General features: G+C 43.9%; 1 protein-coding gene across 1 annotated transcript in view; it reads left to right on the forward strand.

The window, feature by feature from the left end:
* Positions 1–19,427, forward strand: part of OPRL1 (opioid related nociceptin receptor 1) — a 239,958-nt gene that overhangs the window by 52,081 nt on the left and 168,450 nt on the right. Inside the window, exon 2 of the mRNA XM_063959213.1 lies at positions 10,721–10,937. Within this exon, the coding sequence (XP_063815283.1) occupies positions 10,735–10,937 (203 nt within the window). The 5' untranslated portion in view covers positions 10,721–10,734. The remainder of the gene's footprint in view (positions 1–10,720; positions 10,938–19,427) is intronic.

Below are 19,427 nucleotides of genomic sequence, written 5' to 3' on the forward strand. Positions count from 1 at the left end.
CACAATTATAAGCTGTGTGAGCTGAGCAGTCAGACAGATATATAATATATATAGATGATGCAGCACACTGGGCTGAGCCTGAGCAGTGCACACAGATATGGTATGTGACTGAGTCACTGTGTGTATCGCTTTTTTCAGGCAGAGAACGGATATATAAATAAACTGCACTGTCTGGTGGTCACTCACTATATAATATTATGTACTCCTGGCTCCTGCTATAACCTATAACTGGCACTGCAGTGCTCCCCAGTCTCCCCCACAATTATAAGCTGTGTGAGCTGAGCAGTCAGACAGATATATAATATATATAGATGATGCAGCACACTGGGCTGAGCCTGAGCAGTGCACACAGATATGGTATGTGACTGAGTCACTGTGTGTATCGCTTTTTTCAGGCAGAGAACGGATATATAAATAAACTGCACTGTCTGGTGGTCACTCACTATATAATATTATGTACTCCTGGCTCCTGCTATAACCTATAACTGGCACTGCAGTGCTCCCCAGTCTCCCCCACAATTATAAGCTGTGTGAGCTGAGCAGTCAGACAGATATATAATATATATAGATGATGCAGCACACTGGGCTGAGCCTGAGCAGTGCACACAGATATGGTATGTGACTGAGTCACTGTGTGTATCGCTTTTTTCAGGCAGAGAATGGATATATTAAATAAACTGCACTGTCTGGTGGTCACTCACTAGTAAACTCTCTGCACTCTCTACACTTCTACAGTACTCCTCCTAGTCCTAAGCTCCAGTAAATCTCTCTCTCTTATAATCTAAATGGAGAGGACGCCAGCCACGTCCTCTCACTATCAATCTCAATGCACGTGTGAAAATGGCGGCGACGCGCGGCTCCTTATATAGAATCCGAGTCTCGCGAGAATCCGACAGCGTCATGATGACGTTCGGGCGCGCTCGGGTTAACCGAGCAAGGCGGGAGGATCCGAGTCTGCTCGGACCCGTGAAAAAAACCATGAAGTTCGGGCGGGTTCGGATTCAGAGAAACCGAACCCGCTCATCTCTAGTAAAAAGTCAATGACAGGTGAAGCAGTGCCTTCCCTGCCTTCCTTTTCCGCTCATCTCTGATCAAAACTCATCGAATTTCCAGCAGTATGTATTGCTGCACCTGTGTATAATGCCCACGTGAACCCTTTGGCTCATATATTGTGTGTAAATCTGGCTCTGTACTAGCCAGTGCCTCCTCAGCCATTTGTGTCACCATCACCATCGATGGTAACCATTAATGTCTATGCCCAGCCCTACTGCCATGGTGGTCCCAGTACTTGCTGGTAAAGCCTAGGGCTGGTTAGTGGCTAATTTGGGGAGACTTCATGCTCTTTGTCCCCCTGATTTTTCCAGCACCAGCCTAGGCTTCAAGGGTTAGTGCTGGCTATCACTCTGCAAAGGGACCCACACTGTTTTCTTTCTTTTTGTTAGTTTATTTTGTTGTGTGAGTGAGTTTATGTATATATAAAATGCCATTGCATGCTTTGTATTTGCACTGAAAATGCAAGTTTCATGCAGTATGTAAATGCTAGTGTTTGGCAAGCCGTAAGTAATTTCTCAGTATTTCAAAGTTAATATTTTTGTATATGTTGCCACACTACATCGTCTTATGTCAGTTTTGTGTCATATGCCACGGCAACATAAATGATATAATATGAGGACATAAAGCTAAAGTCATGTATTTTACAGGCATTTCTGGAGGGCAAGAAGGATTAAAATACAATGCAACATCATGAAACTCCTTTAATACTAGTGATGAGCGGATTCGGTTTTACTCGGTTTTACTCGGTTTTACTCGGTTCTCAAAACGGCATCTTATTGGCTCACGGATGTCACGTGTTTTGGATAGCCAATAAGATGCCGTTTTGAGAACCGAGTAAAACCGAGTAAAACCGAGTAAAACCGAACCTCGCTCATCACTATTTAATACACATTGAGGGTCATTCCGAGTTGTTCGCTAGCAGATTCTGGTCGCAGCGCAGCGATCAGGCAAAAAAAGGCACTTCTGTGCATGCGTATGCGCTGCAATGCGCATGCGCGTCGTACTATTACAACGAACGATGTAGTTTCACACAGGGTCTAGCGATGCTTTTCAGTCGCACTGCTTGCCGCAGAGTGAATGACAGGAAATGGGCGTTTCTGGGTGTCAACTAACCGTTTCCAGGGAGTGTGTGTAAAAACGCAGGCGTGCCAGATAAAAACGCAGGCGTGGTTGGGGAAACGCAGGCGTGGCTGGTCGAACGCAGGGCATGTTCGTGACGTCAAAACAGGAACTGAATAGTCTGAAGTGATCGCTAGCGCTGAGTAGGTCTGGAGCTACTCTGACACTGCACAAAATTATTTTGTAGCCGCTCTGCGATCCTTTCGTTCGCACTTCTGCTAAGCTAAAATACACTCCCAGAGGGCGGCGGCTTAGCGTTTGCACTGCTGCTAAAAGCAGCTAGCGAGCGAACAACTCGGAATGAGGGCCATTGTTATGTCCCTTCTTGTGGAGACTTGGGGGATACTACCATTACATTTACTTTTTAAATGCTAATAATAATAATAATAATAATAATGGAATATATTTATTCTCTAGTCTGTGTGTGTGCGTGTGTGTGTGTGTGTGTGTGTGTGTGTGTGTGTGTGTGTGTGTTTTATAAATAAATATATATATAGCTATATATAGATGTATACACACAAATACACACACGCGACCTTCAAGAATAGTTTTATAATTCATTGTCACCACCATTGCATTGCCTAAAAAAGCCTAAAAAAGCCATTATACTCAAAAACTATATGCAAAGACTAGGCAATAAGATTGTGTTAATATATATTATCCTGAGCTAGCAGTGGCGGAACTAGCTGTGGTACAGCCGGTTCATAGCTCAGGGGCCCGCAGCAATGAAGGGGCCCTCAGCTGGTGACAGTATAGGGTGTAATTCAGGGTTGATTGCAAAAGCAAAATCTTTGGCACAGTCGGCTCTTGGCCTGGGGAGGGGGCGGAGGGAGCAGGGGGTATCTGATCACTCTGCCTGCATGGAGAGATTGTGGATACTGGACATTACTGCTGGGCTGAGGATGAGCAGCTGGGTGTGGAGCTCTTGTGAGGGGGTAGCTGGATTTTGAGGTTACTGATGAGTACCCTGTAAGGGTGGCCAAGTAGCGGAGTGTAGGGGACAGGATTCTGCTGCAAGGAGAGCAGTGCTGTAACTAGACATCTGGGCATACTTGGCAAAGTGAATGACTTGCTGCAAGTCTCCCCCTGAACAAAATGGAAATCACTATTCTAGCTTTAATTGTGGGATTGTCTCTCCATATTCTGCATCACCTTTTGCTCAATTGAAAGTACCGCAATACCCTCTAACATCTCTCTCCCAAACAAACTTTCACCTGGTGCTGTTGCTCGTCACCATCACCTGACTCATTCCTACAGTTAAACTGACCTACACATAGGGCTGTATTCAAATGATATATCACACCCAATCTCCTTTCTAAAGTGATCCCCATTATCGCACATGTCGCATCCATAGTAATCTGGTTTAGCTGCGTAAAGGGTTAGGGTGCCCAGGGGTAGCGAGCTGGAATGATATCACACCCATCAGCAGAAACAGAATGCGTGTGGATCTGGGCGGAAACTAGAATTGAATACCACCCATAGAGGGAAATTTTCTTAAATGCATTAAGTAAAATTTTTACTACTGCTCATTTTAAAGTGCATATTGCAATCTATTTTCAGCATGTGCGCTCCTGCAAACCTTGCTATTCAAATAGAAATTTCTTAATGTGGCTCCTGAGCGACAATTCTACAGTGTGCGACTTGGGGGAACTGCATGAAAAAGTGGAGAAATCACCCAGAACCCAAGTAAGCTGGAAAATAACACTGGATAACAGTATAGAAGGCTATTAGTGGGGAGGCTAGGTACAATGGTGAGCCACAGGTTCTATGTGGAGCAGGAGGGATCCACCCACACAAGGAAGAAAAGGCAGGTGTGACCACACCTAGAGGCTGCCGTGTTGGAGACAGTGCCCAGGAGGGACTGGAGCTGACACACAGTCCAAGTGAGACTACAGTCACTTCTCAATATGTTTTGAGGGTACTGAAGGCCAGGAGGTCTGTCGAGACCTGCATATGGCAGGGTGAGCTACCAAGCTCTGTAAATAAACTGCATTTCTGCAGCTGTGGTATCAAGCAAAGCCAGGTGTTACCTGCAAGGAAGCCAGCCCGAATGTGAGATGGTATACAGATGTGTCCTCATACTTCTTTGCTGCATTCACATCAAACAGCCCCTCTTGGAATGCCAGGTCGCGTGAGAATCTTCTAGTATTTGGTATCTTTTTTGCTTCTTTATTGCCAAAAATACAATGCAATTAGGATGAATGAGGAGGTTGTGCTGATAACTTTGATATATGACACTTGCATACTGTATGTGTGTGGCTGAGTCTGTACACGAAGTGCTACAATGTAGTTTCCGCTGCTTTTTTCTGTTTTCCTCTGTGTACTGTCTTAGTCACACACAATATACAAGTGTCATATATTGAATTGATCAAAACAATCTCCTCATGTGTCCTCGCTGCATTGTGTTGCAAATAAGATGCATTTTCATAAAAAAGACACCTAATGTTAGCAGAGTTGCACGGAACCTGGCGGCTCACTCACACCAGGCATCTCGCGGAGGATATTTCGCGCTGGATGTACTGTATGAGGAAACATCTGTATGTGGTCAGCTGTGACAGTCAAGCCAAGCCAGGCTGGAGCAGCTGTGATACACCTGTGAGAGACAGGACTGGAAAGACCTTTAAAAAGAGAGTTAGTTTGCAGTCTAGCTACCCAAGGATAGTCAGGGCCGAAGAAGTGAGTTAGTGTTCTGAATGGGGGCTATGTTATTTTTCTAGTGATTTGGGTTGAATGCTGCCAGTAAATCTTTGTTATTTCATTTAGGGGCATATTTAATAACATTATTTTTACTAAAATAATGTGAAAAAAGGTTGTTTTTTTACACCCTTTTCACATTATTTTAGTTTCACTCAAATATATTAAAGGGCTTTTGGAGCAGCTTTCGTGAAAAACTGCTCCAAACCCTTTGTCATTTTACTTAGGAATCAGATCGCATTCCGCGTATTATAAAATGTGATCTGGCCGAATGTATTAAAACAAAAAATGTGAAAAAATAATGCAGTGTGACCTGTGATATTAACGCCAGCTTCAGCTGGAGTAATCACAGGGCAGCACTGCGATATGCTGCCTTCTGCAGAGAAAGCTGTGCGGGGAGCCGGCAGTGTGATCAGCTATATGTGTCCAATAGACACACAAGCTGATCACTTTAAAAAAAAAAAGTTTTTAAAAAACAAAACAAATCCACACTTACAGTACCCGTCCAGGAGCTCCTGCTGCTGTAATGTGACCTGAGGATACGGATGGTGATAAATCGGCCCCGATATCACTGGAAAAGCTGTCTCTGAATCCTGATTTAGCACCTAAACACTGCACCAATATATCCCTCTACTGATCTAAATACTCCAAGTATTCACAATGGCCATAAGCAAAGGATTTGAGCTTTTTAAATAATAATGGAAAAATGATAGTAAGCAAGTGTTTTCACCAAATTAAAGACTATTAATAGTCTGTAATGTGTTTTTAATATTTATTTTAGCAAGATTAAAAAATATTGTGAAAAATAAACACCTGTAACTCAGATTTCCAAGTTCAATTATTCATTTCCCATCTATGCAAAACCCCAAAATACATGTCCTACATGTTTAATCCCATTTGTGTGCTTTTTACAGACAATTGTTTTTATTGGCCAAATTAAATGCCTCCAAATTCATAATTTTTCATTAGGAGGGGTGTCCCCGACATTTTTACCTTCAAATATTTTCCCCTACTTTTCACATACTCAGGGGCTGCTAACCAAATTCTGCATACAGCCAAGTTACCCCTACTTCACTTTCTCAGGGGCTGCTAACCAAATTCTGCATACAGCCAAGTTACCCCTACTTCACACACTCAGGGGCTGCTAACCAAATTCTGCATACAGCCAAGTTACCCCTACTTCACACACTCAGGGGCTGCTAACCAAATTCTGCATACAGCCAAGTTACCCCTACTTCACACACTCAGGGGCTGCTAACCAAATTCTGCATACAGCCAAGTTACCCCTACTTCACACACTCAGGGGCTGCTAACCAAATTCTGCATACAGCCAAGTTACCCCTACTTCACACACTTAGGGCCTGCTAACCAAATTCTGCATACAGCCAAGTTACCCCTACTTCACACACTCAGGGGCTGCTAACCAAATTCTGCATACAGCCAAGTTACCCCTACTTCACACACTCAGGGGCTGCTAACCAAATTCTGCGTACAGCCAAGTTACCCCTACTTCACACACTCAGGTGCTGCTAACCAAATTCTGCGTACAGCCAAGTTACCCCTACTTTCTGCGTACAGCCAAGTTACCCCTACTTCACATACTCAGGGGCTGCTAACCAAATTCTGCGTACAGCCAAGTTACCCCTACTTCACATACTCAGGTGCTGCTAACCAAATTCTGCGTACAGCCAAGTTACCCCTACTTCACATACTCAGGTGCTGCTAACCAAATTCTGCGTACAGCCAAGTTACCCCTACTTCACATACTCAGGTGCTGCTAACCAAATTCTGCGTACAGCCAAGTTACCCCTACTTCACATACTCAGGTGCTGCTAACCAAATTCTGCATACAGCCAAGTTACCCCTACTTCACATACTCAGGTGCTGCTAACCAAATTCTGCGTACAGCCAAGTTACCCCTACTTCACATACTCAGGTGCTGCTAACAAAATTCTGCGTACAGCCAAGTTAAGCAATATCTGGCCAACTCGCAGCTAACTGAACCAGACCCATAAATGTGATTGCCAAAACGGGATGGAAATGTGAAATGACTGATCTCAGTTTCTATGAATGCTGCAGCAGCAGCTCCGGTCCTGACTCCCATCCTGCAACTTTTTCCAATTGATATTTTGTTATGCAGGCTAGCAAAGGAGGACAGAGAGGTAGGCCAACAGACAGAAGCACCATCTGCATCTTTTATAATGCTTGACAAGGCACGGCTGGCCTTGTATTGTGACTCCTCTGCAGGGGCGCTTCTAGAGAGGGACAGGCTCATGTGCAGACTCTGTGCCCCCTCCTCTCTACCCGGCAGTGATGTAAACTCTGGGCACTAGGGTCACTAGGGGACCCTAGCGCAGCCCCAGAGTCTACTGTGCATACACAGTTCTCCACGCCATTTTCCCAGTGATTTTCTTTCTGCACATGCATGAAACGCCGGGAAAATGGCCACGGTACCATTTTCCAGGTGATTTCTGCAGTGCTGCTGCTGCTGACGCAGGACTCCAGAGGGTAAGTATTGAAAAAAATGGGTGCAGTGTGTGCGGTGTGGGCCACCCTGGACACAATGCACCCATTGTAAATATGCCAGTGCTACTCTGGGAGTAGTCCTTTTGATTGTCAGGCCAGGACTGCTGTAGTTATGCCTATGGCTAGGATGGCACCCCCTTTAACCAGTGCCGCTGGTGGGAGAGTAGGCCACTGAAGGTGCTGAATGAAGTTCTTATGCATGCAAGTCCCATGTCACTATTACTACATCTACAGGATCCTACATACAACTATAGAATCCACACTATATGAAGTGACATGAAGAGCCACAAATGCAGAGCCATTTGTATTATAATGACTTGTGTCCCCCCAGCAGCAGCAGGGAACACACACCGGTGCACCTATAGTAGTAAAATAGCAGAGGAGAGGCTGGTTGTGAGAGGAGTTTATGGCAGGTGCTCTCCCACATCTTCCCTTCCCTGGTCCTTGGGGAGTCCCAGCTACATGCCCAGCTCTAGAAGGGGCTCTCCTCTTCTCCTGACAGACAAATGGTGCTGAGGGGTTATTGTTGCTTCCTATCATTTAAAATGATAATGCGACTAGGTACGAGCCCGTCAAAAAGACGGCACAACATAACAGTAATGTCAGTGCTGGCGCTGTGTGCATCCAAACAGAGCAACAATTGAATTGCTCCGTCGGGCACCATTGAGATACCGTTGGCGTGCAAAACACTTGATTTTCCCCATAGAAGTGAGAAGCAGTGTTAGCCTTTTATTTTACTGTATAGGATAGGAAAATGTGGAAAAAAATTGACAGTGTACTGAAATCTAGAATAAAACTGAATTACTAATACAGAGAGTGACATATTATAGATATTTGATGTATTAAGCTAATACTGTACTTGTATTACAAAGAGTAGCATTACTTGCAACCCTGAACTATCCTGTTTGGATACACAAGTCAATACATTATTGTTTCTGCACCAATTAAAACAGTGGGATACTGCCACAGTATCTATTTACAGTGTTCTATTTTGAAAACAGAGAGCAGATTTATAACTACTGTATATAGCAAGCAAATGCTTCAGCATTTCCCAGGCAGCAGATTTGAAGTGCTTCTGCCAAACCGAAAAACTAACAATTATAGCATAGGAGGAGTAAAAGCCTAATTAATATAAATACCCCACTTTAATTGAAATAAATCGAAAAGCAAATATTTATTCATGCAAAACATGCAGATGTAGGCAGACACTGTCGATCTACTTCTGTGACATCACAAGTTGGAGCAAAGTTGATTGGTCTGATGAAAACATTGGCTGGTTGGCTGGTCTGATGAAAAAGTTGGTTAGGTCTGTTAGGGGGTGATTCAGATCTGATCGTAGATGGGCTACAGTTTCTCTGACATGTGAGGGGACGCCCAGCACAAGGCTAGTCCGCCTTGCATGTCAGGCCCTACCCATCCCCCGCACAGGTGTGAAAGCATCGCACTGCGGCGATGCTTTCGCACCCGCCAAGTAGCTCCCTGCCTGTGCAGCCTAGCTGCGTTGGCAGGCGGCTACCCGCCACGTTCTGGGTCGCAGCGGCTGCGTGTGACGTTATGCAGCCGCCGCGACCCACTCCAGCAACAGTCCGGACACGCCTGCGTCATTGGCATGCCCCCTCCCGCCCCGAAACCGCCTCTGCCTGTCAATCAGGCAGAGGCGGTTGCAAGGCCAACATGAGATGCAAAATGTAAAAAAAAAAAAAATGTATGAGTGTCTCAATAGCACTGGATATTATTTTTAATGGTTTTCTATGTGAACATACGGGATGTAGTTTTGTGACTGGCAGTCAGGACGCCGGGATCTCGCCCCTCAACCATCTCAATAGTCTGCATGCCGACTAACAGGGACTATTCCCACTCGTGGGTGTCCATGACCACCGAGTCTGTAGCATGGCGAGTTCAGAGAGCTTTGTCGCCCCCCCCCCGCGCGCCGGGTATCTTGAAGCCGGGATCGTCGGTATAGTCACCAGCAGTCTCCTGCAAGTCACACATACCCAACTCGAACATACATCAAGCTAGAACCAATAATATTCACTCTTCAAATAAAATAAAAAAAATAACAGTTGATCCACCAACTGTGAATATGACTTCAAGGTTGCTTGTTTGAGGGTCGTGATGCAGTCGAAAAAGATCAAACTATTTAAAACTCTCAAATTGGTAAATTTTATAAAAAAATGTAATCCGCTTTGAATTATTCTGTCATTTTTATTGATAAGGTTATTCTTTTTATATGTTATTACACCAAACATATGCTTATAATAAGTGGCTTGATTTTGAGCTGTGCCAACTCAGTAAAGTATTAATGAAGGGGTAGATATCAATAGAAACAAGATTATAAGTAGCTGTAAAAGTAGCTCTCTCACACCGACAATCTATAGTATTTGAAAACAACTTCAGCTGCTATGGCCTAATAGGTATCCCTAGAGCAATCAACATACCCCCAGATGGGTGTGGATTAAAAGATCGACAGTGTCTAGATAGACAGTCAATATGTCGACACCAGAGGGTTGAAAGTCAAAAGGTCGCTAGGGTCAAAATGGCGATAGTTAAATAGTCAACCTAGACTTAAGTCGACAAGGTCAAAAGGTCAACCTGCATGGTCTACACAAAAATGGTTGACACATGCTTTTTGTTTTATTTTAACCCTAATCTTAACCCAAGCCTTCCCCTAGTGCCTAACCTTAACGCCTCCTTCTGCAGCTTAACCCTAGCCCTCCACCAAGTGCCTCACCCTAACCATCCCCTCTGGCAGCATAATGCTTCCCCTTGTGCCTAGCCCTAAGTCAAAAAAAACATAAAAAGAATAAAAATATGCTGGCTTTTTTAGTGTCAACCATTTGCATAATGACCCTTTCACCCTGTTGACCTAAACATAGGTCGACCTTTTGACACTGTCAACCTATTGACTGTCGACTATCTGGCATCGACCTATTAACTATCTAATTTACAGTATTTACTGTCTATCTTCCATCCGGATAACCCTCAGATAGCACTGTGTAACTGCATTTATGTTGCAGCCACAAAATGTCGTTTAATGTAGCCTGAGACTAAAGGCTGTTAAGTGATTATGAAATTAGCGAGAGGGGAAATGTACTCGGTGCTCAGTGTCATTTTATTTTATGGCCCAGCGAGTTCTCAGGTGAGATGTTTTATTGCTGTGATGTTTCATGTTTAATGCATTACAAACTCAGCTCAGCACAGTTACAGGAAAAAAAGCTGCTGTTGTCTGGTAGATTGAGACTGGGGCATAAGCCATGATTTTAACTTGTACTGTGATAGCAGCTTAGTGGTCCAGTCACTTCTCCTGACATTATCTTCTCCCCTCCAGATAACAGCCAACAGATGGATTTCCAACTAACAGACTCGCTGTACCAGGCTGCTCTGAGGGAGCTGTTCCTCAATTCTAACCTGAGTGGCAACTTCTTCAACAGCACTGTGGACAGAATCCTACCTCGTAGCATGCAGGTCACCATAGTGGTGGTCTATCTGATTGTCTGTGTAGTGGGGCTTGTGGGGAACTGTGCAGTGATGTACGTCATCGTCAGGTAAGATATTTCAGTGTTGTATATTGGTTGGTATGTGTATACAATGATATACAGTATTCTAATTCATTTATAATAATTCTTATTGGTATTTTGGATAATATAATACATTGAGTCTAAGGGGTTTGTTCAATTCAAGTCGGATCCTTTCCGACAAGCATTGTTGGAAAGGATCTGACAAAGCTCTATTCAATGAGACAATGGCAATCCAACTTTTTTTAAACAAGGACAGAGCTGTGGTACAGTAACAGCGTTCGCTGCAACTCACTGTGCTCTGGGAGCGTAACGTCGGGTGACCTGCGCTCCCCGGTGACGCTGCTGCTGTGTGCTGCCCTCCTCTCCCTGCGCTACCCGTCTCATCTCCTCAAACCGACATTTTTTAAAGTCGGATTGAGATTGTCGGAACGGGGCCAAAACCTTAGTTTTGGCTCCGTCGGATTTGGCCCCGTTTCCCACAGTAGCGCACGGAACGGCGCCTATTCCGCCCATCCACCTGCTTTCCGACAAGTCTGAATTCCCGACTTGTCGGAAAAATGAGGGGTCTATTGAATAGGACGGAACCCCTGCCGACCTAAAATAGTCGGAAACTGCCGTCTTTCCGACAAGATGGCAGTTTCGACTTCAATTGAATATACCCCTAAAGCTGAAATACATGAAATATGTTTAATTACTGAGTTAACTGCATTGTTGTATTATTCCTTAGCTGATAAACATAATTTATTGTGGAAATCGATGTTCTGTAATATCTCTCTTTAGGTATACATATCCCTTTAGGTATACTACATATCCTAAAAGATGTCATCCAGCTGAAATTATTATGTGAGCTGCGCTGCTGATGACTTCATTATACAGTATGATTGTTGTACTGAAACTGCTGTCTACAGTATATTATATATTATATGTAAGCTGCCCAGTTACTGACTGCATTGTAAGTGGAAATACTATATTATAATACCTTTGCTGATGACCTTTATTGTGTGTCTGGTAAAGCAGTAAGATCATTTGGGCATGAAAATTGTACTGTGTAAAGTGGATTATGTTACAGTAGGGAAGCAGATAGCTCCCGACAGACGGGATCCCGACGGTCGATGCACCGAAGCCAGGATCCCGAAGTAGGAGGTAATGCCAACGTCGGGATACCAACGCTGCACGGGATGCCGGCGTCACATTACCGACAGCCGACATTCTGATTGTCCTGCCTTGGGGAGAGGGGAGGGGGTTAGGTTTAGGCAGAAGAAAGGAGGCTAGGGTTAGGCTGCAGGGCCGGGAGGGTTAGGGTTAGGAACCTGGGAGGGAGGGTTAGGGTTAGGCACATAGAATGGGAGGTTAGAGTTAGGCATCAAGCGGGGAGAGTTAGGTTTAGACAGCAGGGAAGGGAGGGTTAGGGTTAGGCACAAAGCGGGGAGGGTTAGGTTTAGGCAGCAGGGAAGGGAGGGTTAGCACAAAGCGGGGAGGGTTAGGGTTAGGCACCACTGGGGAGGGTTAGGGTTAGGCACCCACAAGGGAGGGTTAGGGTAAGGGGCAGAGAAGGGTTAGGGGGCTTTCTGGGGGACTGTCGGGATTCTGATGGACAGGATGCCACTGTCGGTATTCTAACTACCGGCATCCCGTCCATCGGCAAATCATACTGATCCCATTACAGTATATACTGTTATAGATTAATACATGTTATTGTAGAGGGGAATATTTATGAAGTTCACCTGGTAATTCTGGTTACACCAATGTGGATGGCTAACACAGCACACTTCAAGGTTCATGCCATCCGTCAGCAAATCCTACCATATAAATACCATCTCTGTCAATTAAATAAACTTTTAAGTTTTTCTCCTAAAATAATGCTCATTATAGCCATATCTCAGGACTGTTTGGGTACATGTGTCATTTTTGTGTATGTAAAGCATTTTTTTACATGGCTCAATTCCAGATAATTATCTTCCATGACCCAGTCCTGACTTCACAGTAATAAAAGAAATAACTTTAAAAATGTGTGGCGCACTGCTCCTCCTAATCCTCAACCAGACCCAGTGTTATACAGGCTGTGGCAGGGAGACTGTAAGAATCAGATCCTCCTGCCATAGTGAAACTGCTCAGGAGGGAAGCAGTCAAAATGCCAGCAGTCAGGATACCAACACCGGAATCCCAACCGCTGGCATTTGACCGATGGTCGGAATACTTGACAGCTGCCCATAATTCCCACTTGATTGGTGGGTCCATGCCTCCAGGAATAATAGAACCTGTGGCGAGTGCAGCAAGGGGACTTGCTGCTGGTATTTCGGCAGATGACATTCCGCTGTTGGGATACTGACAACCAGCATCCCGTCTGCCGGTATACCATACCGGACCAGCTCAGATTATCACAGAAAATAACATGCCTTTACTTAGAGGCTAATGGTTCCACCTTGATAAGCAGCAGAGCTCTTACCAACTCCCCAGGCTGTGGTGACAGGGGTACTGAATATTTTTGGAAAAACTGGCATGGCAATCCAGTGTCTTTCTCCATCGAAGTGCTACATGCAGGTATAAAATAGCTTCAATTAAAAGTATATCTGATCTACCGCTGCTGTTAACTAGTGTTGGATTTAAATAATTTTACACAGGTATAATGACAGAGACACCCTTCAGAATTTGCCGTCTCTATAATGTTATCTTGTTACAATAATCTTGCGCTACAAAATGAAATCTTATCTCTGCACTACTCTGCAAAATGGAGCAAACATTAATTTGTAATTTCAGTAGAATAGCCTACACTCCGCCCAAGACCTTGCACACTTCTGATTCTATGCAAAGGTAGCCATTTTGCTTTGCAAGATACAGTGTGCACCACAGTGAAAATCTATGCACACTCAGCACAAGTCAAGGTGCACAGTGAGCCTACAATTGCAGTTGCACTGTTCAGAGAATGTTGTGCTTTATGTGACTTACCTCCTTTTTTGTTTTTAATTCCCATCATTCAACCAGACAGAATCAATGCAAAATAAGCCTTGCCTACAATCCATGCAAGCTATGTCCCCATTTCATACAAAACATGCTCCGTTCTGATCAGTCACTTGCCATTGAAGATCCAGCCACGTACCATAAGCTCTGTCCCTTATGGGGACCAGAACTCAGAATTGTCTTGCTTCCATCGGGACACATGGAAGGTGTGGTTTTCAGCATATTATTCAAGTGGAGTACTATATTATCAGGCAAATGTTATGACCCAGAGCAGAATTTAGTGGCCTGTGTCCCTGTAACTGTAGAGTTACATAATACCTAAAGTCTTAGTCATCATCCATTAATTTCTACAAAAGCTGGTGAAAATTAACATTTTCATCAACTTTTGTAGAAATTAAGTTTCAGTAAGTAAATTATTGCCGCTTTAAAAAAAAGTCCATGTTTGCACCTCCGGCCATTTTAGATGTCGTTACATCCGGCCCATTAAATTAATAAAATTCACATTTAGGGCCTTTTTCAAAGTCTCTGCAACCTATTCACAGTAAGTTGCATCCACAAAACTAAAGCTGTGATTCCTTACCTTTGGTAGAGATGAGGCTGGATTGCGATTAGAGGCATGGCTTCATAGTACAGAAAATGTTTATAATCGCAGCAAACAATAGAAATATATTGAAGTTAATGATCGGACTGTGCAGCTAATAAGTGCCCAGCAGTTTAAAAAAACACATTTTGAGTTACAGTTATATAAAAAGTAAAGTGCAGACTATCAGCATTAATTTGAGGGTATTCACATCCAAATTGGAGGAAGTGTTTAGGAATTACAGCTGTTTAATATGTAGCCTCCTCTTTTTCAATGGACCAAAAGTAATTGGACAGTTGACTCAAAAGCTGTTTCATGGACAGGCCTGGGCTATTCCTTTGTTATTTTGTTTTCAATTAAACAGACAAAAGGTCTGGAGTTGATACCAAGGGGTAATTTATTAAAGCTTCTAAAACAGAGAATTGGTGATGTTGCCCATAGCAACCAATCAGATTATGCCTATAATTTTCTAAAAGGCAAGAGAGAAATAATAGACAGCATTTGATTGATCACCAATCAACAATTCTCTGTTTTAGAAGCTTTAGTAAATTTACCCCCAAGTGTGGCATTTGAATTTTGAAGCTGTTGCTGCAAACCGACAACATGCGGTCATAGGAGTTCTCAATGCCAGGTCATTCTGAGGCTGTAAGAACAAAATAAATCCACCAGAGAGATAGCGGGAACCTTAGGAGTGCCCAAATTATCAGTTTGGCACAATCTGAGAATATAAACAGCACTGGTAAGCTCAGCATCACAAAAATGCCTGGACGTCCATGGAAGACAACAGTGGTGGATGTACGCAGGATCCTTTCCATGGGAAAGAAAAAACATTTCATGACATCCAGCCATGGGAAGAACATGCTCCCTCAGGAGGTAGGGATATTATTATCCAAATTCACCATAAAGAGAAGACTTCAAAGAGAACATACTAGGGTTCACCACCAGGTGCAATTCATTCATAAGTCTCAAAAATAGGTCCTGTACCACAGTGATGGTGGGGAAGGGAAGGGGGGGGGGGGGGGGGAGTATGGACAAGGCTTGGAATGGCTCATGATCTGAAGCATACCACATCTTTGGTAAAACATGGTGGAGTTAGTGTGATGTTATGTTCCTACATGGCTTCAGATGGCATTGGGTCACTAGTGATTATTGGTGATACAGTATGACTAAAGACAGAAGCAGCTGAATGAATTCTGAAGTGTATAGATATACTATCTGCTTAGATTTAGTTGAATTTTGCAAAGTTGATTGGACTATGCTTCCCAGTACGGATAGACAATAATCGAAAACATACTGCAAAAGCAACCCAGGAGTATTTTTATGGAAAAGAATATTCTGCAGTGGCAGTCAATCACTTGATCTCAACCCGATTGAGCATGCATATCACTTGCTGAAGACAGTACTATTGGCAGAAACACCCACTAACAAACAAAAAAAAAGACAACTGCAGTAAAAGCCTGGCAAAACATACCTGTACCAAAGGAGGAAACCCAGCATTGGGTTATGTCTATTAGCTCCGGGCTTCAGGTAGTCTTTGCCTGCAAAGGATTTTTGACAAAGTATTAAAAATGAAAAATTTATGAATATGTTAATTTGTCCAATTACTTCTGAGCCCCTGAAAATGGGACTGTGCATAAAAATGGTTGAAGTTTATAAGCATTTTATTTTTTTCCACCATTTTCCTGAATTAAAGCTGACAGTCTGCTCCTCAATTTTATCTCCATTGTTTAATTTCAAATCAATTCTAGTTGCGTACAGAGCCAAAATTTGGAAAATTGTGTCAGTGTCCAAATATACATATGTGGACCTCACTGTATATATATATATATATATATATATATATATATATATTTTTTTTTTTTCAATTCAACTCCTAAATAAATATTTTTGCTGCTACCCCTTTATCAATTGTGCATGAATCAGTCTGTACTTCTGAAAAACTAGGGCTCCTTGCAGTGTACAGTGAATTATTAAACACTCAATTTAAGTAAATGAGTGTGATTTTCAATAGGACGCAGTAATCATTAGCAGCTGTGCTGGCATCACTAGCAATTTCTCTAACGTCCTAGTGGATGCTGGGGACTCCGTAAGGACCATGGGGAATAGACGGGCTCCGCAGGAGACTGGGCACTCTAAGAAAGATTTAGTACTACTGGTGTGCACTGGCTCCTCCCTCTATGCCCCTCCTACAGACCTCAGTTAGAATGTGTGCCCGGACATACTGTAGCTCGGTGCATTTTAGTGAGCTCTCCTGAGCTTGCTAATAAGAAAGTATTTTAGTTAGGTTTTTTATTTTCAGAGAGCTTCTGCTGGCAACAGACTCTCTGCTACGTGGGACTGAGGGGAGAGAAGCAAACCTACTAAATGCGGCTAGGTTGCGCTTCTTAGGCTACTGGACACCATTAGCTCCAGAGGGATCGAACACAGGAACCTAACCTTGGTCGTCCGTTCCCGGAGCCGCGCCGCCGTCCCCCTCGCAGAGCCAGAAGACAGAAGCCGGCGGGTTGAAGCAAGAAGACGTCAAAATCGGCGGCAGAAGACTCCTGTCTTCATATGAGGTAGCGCACAGCACTGCAGCTGTGCGCCATTGCGCCCACACTAACCCACACACTCCGGTCACTGTAGGGTGCAGGGCACAGGGGGGGGGGGGGCGCCCTGGGCAGCAATTAAGTACCTCCTGGCAAAAGCAGCATATATACAGTTGGACACTGTTATATGCATGAGCCCCCGCCATTAATTTCACACAAAATCGCGGGACAGAAGCCCGCCGCTGAGGGGGCGGGGCCTTCTTCCTCAGCACTCACCAGCGCCATTTTCTCTCCACAGCTCCGCTGAGAGGAAGCTCCCCAGGCTCTCCCCTGCAGACTCACGGTAGAAAGGGTAAAAAGAGAGGGGGGGCACATAAATGTAGCGCATTAATCATATATACAGCAGCTACTGGGTAAACACTAAGTTACTGTGTGATTCCTGGGTCATATAGCGCTGGGGTGTGTGCTGGCATACTCTCTCTCTGTCTCTCCAAAAGGCCTTGTGGGGGTCCTGTCCTCATATAGAGCATCCCCTGTGTGTGTGGTGTGTCGGTACGCGTGTGTCGACATGTTTGACGAAGAGGGCTATGTGGAGGCAGAGCAAGTGCAGATGAATGACGTGTCGACGCCGACGGCGCCGACACCTGATTGGATGAATATGTGGAAGGTGTTAAATGATAATGTTAACTCCTTGCATAAAAGGTTGGATAAAGCTGATGCCTTGGGACAGTCGGGGTCTCAGCCCATGCCTGATCCTACAGCGCAAAGGCCGTCAGGGTCTCAGAAGCGCCCACTATCCAAAATTGTTGACACAGATATCGACACGGATTCTGACTCAAGTGTCGATGAGGATGATGCAAAATTGCAGCCTAAAATGGCTAAAGCCATCCGCTACATGATTATAGCAATGAAGGATGTTTTGCACATATCAGAGGTAAACCCTGTCCCTGACAAGAGGGTTTATATGTATGGGGAGAAAAAGCAAGAGGTGACTTTTCCCCCTTCACATGAGTTAAATGAATTATGTGAAAAAGCGTGGGATTCCCCCGATAGGAAAGTGCTGATTTCCAAAAGGTTACTTATGGCGTATCCTTTCCCGCCAACGGACAGGGTGCGCTGGGAATCCTCCCCTAGGGTAGATAAAGCGCTGACACGCTTATCTAAGAAGGTGGCCCTGCCGTCACAGGATACGGCCGCCCTAAAGGATCCTGCAGATAGGAAGCAGGAAAGTATCCTGAAGTCTGTTTATACACATTCAGGTACTCTACTGAGGCCGGCAATTGCGTCGGCCTGGATGTGTAGTGCTGTAGCGAGCAAAAAAGAAAAGAGAGCGCAAATAGACTTGAATTATTCCATATTTATTATATCTAAAATTGCACATACACCAAAATTAGTTTAAACTATACCAATTGGCAACTGGATTTAAAACAACTTAGTACTTTAAAAATATATTTCATAGCATAGGATCCCTAACACTCGAATATCCTTATGGTTCCACTCAAGTAATACCCTACTGATTACCAGATAATTTTCACAGGTGTCCTTTAGTGAAATCAATGTAGAAAGAGTCCAAGAATGGTGAAAGACCCTTATTTATATCCACCAGTCACGTCCTGTGTGATAATACATGTATTTATACCGTAATCATGGTTATTGTTTCTTTTAAGAAAGAATTGAAACAGTTAATGTAGCAAATATACTGATGCTTCAGGTAGCTAAAAGTCAGTTTGTAAAGCAGGCTTTATCTCATATTGCAGCCTCTCTAGAGCGTCTCCGTCTGCCGCTCTCTACCTTAATCACTTATTGTGTTCAGAGCGGTTAGGCTTCCCGCTTCCCGAGAGTTTTGGTCCACGGCTCCGGGATTGCGCGCACCGCCTGGCGTGTCCAAGGTGATTGTAGCTGCGGCGCCTGTGTTCACCTCTCAGTGCCCGACTGGACCGCTGGCTCCAGGCACGTGATCGGCAGCCACGGTCCCTGCTTTGCAAAGGGACCAATGCAGGTGGCTCCAGACCCAGGACCGGACTGTCCAATAAAGTGATTGATGCTGAAATCGGTGGCAACCAAATCCGTGAAGAGTGTTTGGATCCTAAAACACCCTGACGCGTTTCTCGACCGTTATAAGCTGGTCGTTTCTTCAGAGGGAAGGAATATTCTATCCCATCAGGTCTCCTTATTTAAAGAGACCTGAGAATGAAATTAGTGCAAACACCTGAGAGTCCACCTGTTCTATTAGGTCTCAGGGAAGCGTGTGCATACAGGATTCTAAATGTATACTCATTTGAATATAAATCAGCATGACCCAAAATTATATATCTCCTTACAGCATTAGAACTATTATTATAATAAAATAAGTTTTGATAATACATATAGAATAAATAATTAATCCAATATAAAATATAAGCTATACTATACAAAGTGTATAAAATACATAAATGTATATAAAATATATAG

This window comes from Pseudophryne corroboree, chromosome 3 (genome assembly GCF_028390025.1).
Source record: "Pseudophryne corroboree isolate aPseCor3 chromosome 3, aPseCor3.hap2, whole genome shotgun sequence".
In the NCBI taxonomy this organism is placed as follows: domain Eukaryota; kingdom Metazoa; phylum Chordata; class Amphibia; order Anura; family Myobatrachidae; genus Pseudophryne; species Pseudophryne corroboree.